General features: G+C 34.0%; 1 protein-coding gene across 11 annotated transcripts in view; it reads right to left on the bottom strand.

Annotated features, from left to right (window-relative positions):
• Positions 1-355: 355 nt before the first annotated feature.
• The window catches only part of FMR1 (fragile X mental retardation 1), a 37,232-nt gene continuing 32,530 nt past the window's right edge, over positions 356-5,057 (bottom strand). For 5 of the 11 annotated variants that reach the window (XM_008572238.1, XM_008572247.1, XM_008572239.1 and 2 more), the window contains 2 exons: positions 4,760-4,842; positions 356-2,818 (listed from right to left, as the gene is read on the bottom strand). In XM_008572238.1, coding sequence (XP_008570460.1) covers positions 2,657-2,818; positions 4,760-4,842 — 245 coding nt within the window. In that variant the 3' untranslated portion in view covers positions 356-2,656. Of the gene's footprint in view, positions 2,819-2,957; positions 3,085-4,759; positions 4,843-5,057 lie in introns of those variants that run through there. The other 6 variants (XM_008572240.1, XM_008572243.1, XM_008572246.1 and 3 more) reach the window with 2 other exon arrangements.

The raw sequence follows: 5,057 nt of genomic DNA, 5'->3' as shown, positions 1-5,057 counted from the left end.
TACCTACAAACTTGTCATTTATGATTGAGATGTTGACATCAATGGTTATTTTTTTTTTTTTTTACCACATAGACACACAATATTTTCCAAATGGCAGGGTATGTTTATGTGTGCACAGACAGGAGTATATGTTCAATATGATTTTGTGGAATCCTATGTAATTAATGTGTTGAAATTTTATAACTGGGAATATGGAGAATTATTTGCAAACATTTTCAGTTTTGCCTTTTAGGCACATAAAAGATTATTTGTACCGCCTATTTGCTCTGCATGAAAAATATCTTTCCCCCAACATATCATTAATTATTGTCAGATTTAGAAATTTAAAACCAGGAGCAAACATCTGTCAGACTAATTTTTGCTTTTTCATAAGTGCAACTTTTTAATAAAAATTTACATCTAGATAAACAATCTTCAGATCTTTTGAAACTTTAATAAGATATTAAAAACATGACTTTGAACTGAAAAACATACACGTTTAGCACACAAATATTGTAATATGAATCAACTCCAACTCCATTTGAAAACATGTGAATCAAATTACAGTTTTAGAAGTTAGTAATTCACATTTAAGCAAGTTAGCGCCTCGCTGAATTCAGCCTTTGTAAAAAAGAGACTTAGTGCATATTGTAATGGCACACTGTTGTTTTTGTACCATCTTGATTTTTTTCACTTTATTAAACAAGATTAAGTTCTTGAAAGTTGGTAGATAACAACTAACTTCCTACAACATGTGAAATTTCCAATGGTAACGGTTACATTTTGTAACAGAACACTTTCTATAGATTTCTTTTCCTATCTTAAAATTTTAAAAGCAATCATTTGTAAGTATTGCATCAACATCAATTTAGCAGAGGAAGATCAAACTTTATTGAAACTGCTTGCATACAAAATATATTGCACTATAACCAAACAAATGTCAACATAAAATCCAATCTGTTGTCGCTAATATGTACAGAGAATATTGCCCAAGAGCAGTTACATTACAAGGTCATTCTACCTTGGTTAATTATCTACAGTATTTTAAATCAAACAGCTTACAGATGATGTGTGCAAGGTACCAATTTCTGTTTTCAAATACTATACATTCCCAGAATAAATAACTAGAAATCAACATTAATGTTTGGCAATACTTTTTAAAAGACTTTTTAATATTTGTGAAATCATGTGCAGTTTGTCGCCATTTTTATATGCTTATTTGTATGCAAGGAAAAGTAACTGTAAAATGAAAATTCGAAGAAATAAACTCACAAAACACATCAGAGGCAGAACTTCGGTTTGTACGGCTCTGTACAGATACAGTGGTACCCCTACTCGGAGTTATTTTTTTAAGAAAAATATAACATCTTAGAATGAAGGTCCTTCACATATTTTTCCTCAGTAATTTCCATTCATTAACAACAACAAAAAAAAGACTCAAAAACAAAACCAAAACCCAGCACATCAATAAACAAAAGGAAAAAACAAAACATTTATTTGTTAACCAATCCTAGTCTGCTTTCCAATTCTGCTTATACATTAGACCTTATAATTCAAAGTTTACAAAACATTTAACCTGCTTCCAATGTTTCTTAGACAAAGTACCTGTACTTCACAGGATTATTATGCATACATGGAAATGACCTTCCTATCTCCCCAAAATAAACTTGAAATTAAAACATGAGAAACTTCACAAACTTTGGGGAGGATGAAATAAAAAAGGCTCTAAGTTAAAATTGGTCATCAGGCCAAAGAGCAGGCATATCCTACTAACTTTCGACCAGGAAGATTTGTTCCTAGCTGAAAACATTTTAGCCTCTCACAAACGAAAAGATAGTTATTTCTTCTCCTGTCTATACAGAAAAATTACACATCCTTCTCAATAACACTATTTGTCAAACTTCAGTGCAACAAAACAAAAACAAAAACAAGTCCTATTCCTTATACTGCCTATCCTGATGTTTATGTAAGGAAAAAAATATGGAAAGCATGCATTCTTCTATAAAGTACTAATGTTTGACAGGGTTTGCTACATCTTTAACGTTTAGTGTTTCCAACTTATCTTCCCTGAACTCTGCATCCAAATATAATATTCCTACCTGCCAAGATATAAAAAAGGCACAGATCATACAACATTTTTTTTTTTTTTTTGCTAATGGAAATGACAAATGTCACATCACACAAATTTCAGGGTCCACTAAAATACTGAAAAAGTGGACCAAAACATAAACTGACACAGGACATGAAATGACACAGCATTTCACGAAGACTTCTATTATGACACTGAAAACCGAACTCTAAAATGATTACCATAAATTCTATTTATTCAGAAAAACTGAAATGTACTGGTGAATTATCACCCAATGCAGAAAAATGGTAAATTAACTAAGAATATTACGGCTCAGTACTTTAAAAAATAAAACTAAAATCCTGCCCTGAAGTGCTAAGTATAATTAAAAGCAATATTTCAAATTTCAAGATATCTTTTTGTGCAAATCTGAAAATCGTTGCTTATGGCCAATACCAAAAAATGAAATAAAATTCTTAGCAGTATATGTGTTCATTTCACGCCCTGTGCCATCTTGCCTACTATTTGTCTTTGGCCTAACAAAGTTTTCTAATATGGAATAAGAATTACAGAAATGGTATAGGAAATATAACTTCGGAATTATGCAGTTTAGGGTACTCCATTCACAAGTGGTTGCTGACCATCCATGCTGTCTGGCTTTTCCTTCTTCTGGTTACGATCTTTACCCGTGCGCAGCCGATTACCTTCACTGGAGGTATTCTGTAATGTTTTAGTGTGGACACTCCTTTCATTATTGCAGTCAACTCTGATCTAAAACAAGTTATATTTGTTATACATACAGACCATATCCTACTGTAATCTGTAATTGGCCTGACAAGAAATTTAAGCCTGAAGTGTAAATTCTACTTGTTAAAAGGGGAAATGGAGATGAGACCAGAAGTGCAAGAAATTAAGGTAAGGTAGGATCTTTATTTGGTTTATGATTTTAAAACACTCTTCTTCTTTAACTGGAACACATTGGTCATCTCACTGCGTCCAAAGTTAGAGAAAAACTCACAATCCTACTGTGTCTTCTTCTAAGCAGAATAAAACAGTGAGAAACAAACAGTTAAAATGAATTACTATTACTGATTACCAGAAGATATACATACTCTAACACTAGAGTTCACTTGGGTTATTCTCCAGATTGTGAAACCCAGGAACAAAGACATAAAATTATGTTTTCCCATTCTGATTTTACCAGGATAAGAACTTAACTAACTTACCTATTAAATAGCCTTTAGTTTACAAGTTTATGTCTATCATACTTATAATTAAGTTTCTCTATACCAAGAGCTCTCATCATCATACAGTAGGAAAATTATGAGTGTGGCTTTCTAGTAGCTTCTAAGGCAATTCAGATGATCCTACAACTTGAACTCTGAAGAACAAAATGGTATAGGGAAATCTGAAGACAATAATTTGTGGAAGGACTGGAATCCTAGGAGAATATAAAGATGAATGCAATTTAAAAAATAATATTCTAAGAGTTACAAAATATTCTAAGCGCCAATGCTGAATACTGCTAACAGCATTCCAGATGCTATACAAAAGGAAGATAATAATGACCATTGTACGTAAAACAACTACAAATATTGATCTGCTTCAAGTACAAATGCTAAAAATATCCCAAGATGGTTGACCATAATTTTGAAGTGTGCTTAAGTGTTTGATCCGGGTGTGTGTTTTAAATGTTTGGTTGTCGAGGATTTAGTGCTTTGATTTGTATCTATTTTCATACTTGCACAGAAAACACCACCTTTTGATTCAGTATTCCATTTTTCTTTTTATTTATGTCCAAGGCCTTTTCTATGTTGGTCCTTAAGAACCCAGAAGTAGTTAACATCTACTCAGAGATGCTATGAATTCTACAGAATATTACATCATAAAGTTTTTGCCTTAACAAGTATCTCTCACTACTCTTGGGTGTTGGTCCCAAACCAACCCATGGTCAGAAAGAAACCCTAACTATTTGGCTTCAGAAATAAGAGTTTAAAGATACAGAAAAAGCAGACGAGAACACGGGTTCTGAGAATCATATACCAGGATTTGAATATTGTTCTGCCATTTGCTAGCTATGTGACCTCGGGCAAAGGACTAAAGCTTCGTTTACTTACTTATAAAATGAAATAGTAAAACCACTTACCTCAGTGGGCTGCTGTAAGATTAAATAAAACATATACAAAGCACTTAGCAGAGGTGCCTGAATGTGCTCAGGGGTAATTTTAAAATCATTTAACAATGGGTTTAGCACTGGCTATGACAGATTGAGAAGGGATCCTCAGAATAGACCTGGCTGTAAATAAGCAGCTGACTGACTTGGCATGATGACTAGCTGCATCTCATCAGTCCTGTCTATCAAGAATAGACATGAGAGAGAATGGCTCCTATCCCTGCAACTCAGGAAAGAAGGCTCCTACCGGGCTTATTCAGGTCTCTTAGTATATTCCAGGATGTTTTCTTTTCTTGGGGAATTGAGGACTGTCAAAGTCTTCACAAATACTTACTTAGACTGCATATTCTCTAGAGAAATCCTCTTATTTCTGTGCTTGTCACGAAGGGCTACGATTGCTCACAATTATAATGTTGAAGGGAAAATAAATCACATATACCAAAGTTGCAATCTTTGAACACGTTTAAAAATAAAATAAACGCAAATCTCAAACTACCATATTAAAAAAATTTAGATGTAAAGAGGCACACAGGTTTTACCTGAAGAGATCCATCTGCTGTTCTTCCTTTAGCCTCTCTTGGATTACGGGGACGATTATCTGTTCGGGAGTGATCGTCATTTCCTATAGGATTATTTTAAAAATATAATTTAATAAATATATTAAAATATTTTTTTTTTCTTCCTTTTTGTCTTTTTTTGTGACCGGCATCGGATCGCAACCCTCAGTGTCGCGCCCGTACCGGACCGGGACCGGCTACGGGATCGCAACCCTCGGTGTTGCCCCCGCTTCTTGCTCAGCCAGTGAGCGGCCGGTCTGTATGTGGGATCCGAACCCTC

Source organism: Galeopterus variegatus, unplaced genomic scaffold, assembly GCF_000696425.1.
Source record: "Galeopterus variegatus unplaced genomic scaffold, G_variegatus-3.0.2 Scaffold767, whole genome shotgun sequence".
NCBI lineage: Eukaryota > Metazoa > Chordata > Mammalia > Dermoptera > Cynocephalidae > Galeopterus > Galeopterus variegatus.
Note: the sequence above shows the minus strand (reverse complement) of the source record. Positions and strands in the feature narration are given on the sequence as shown.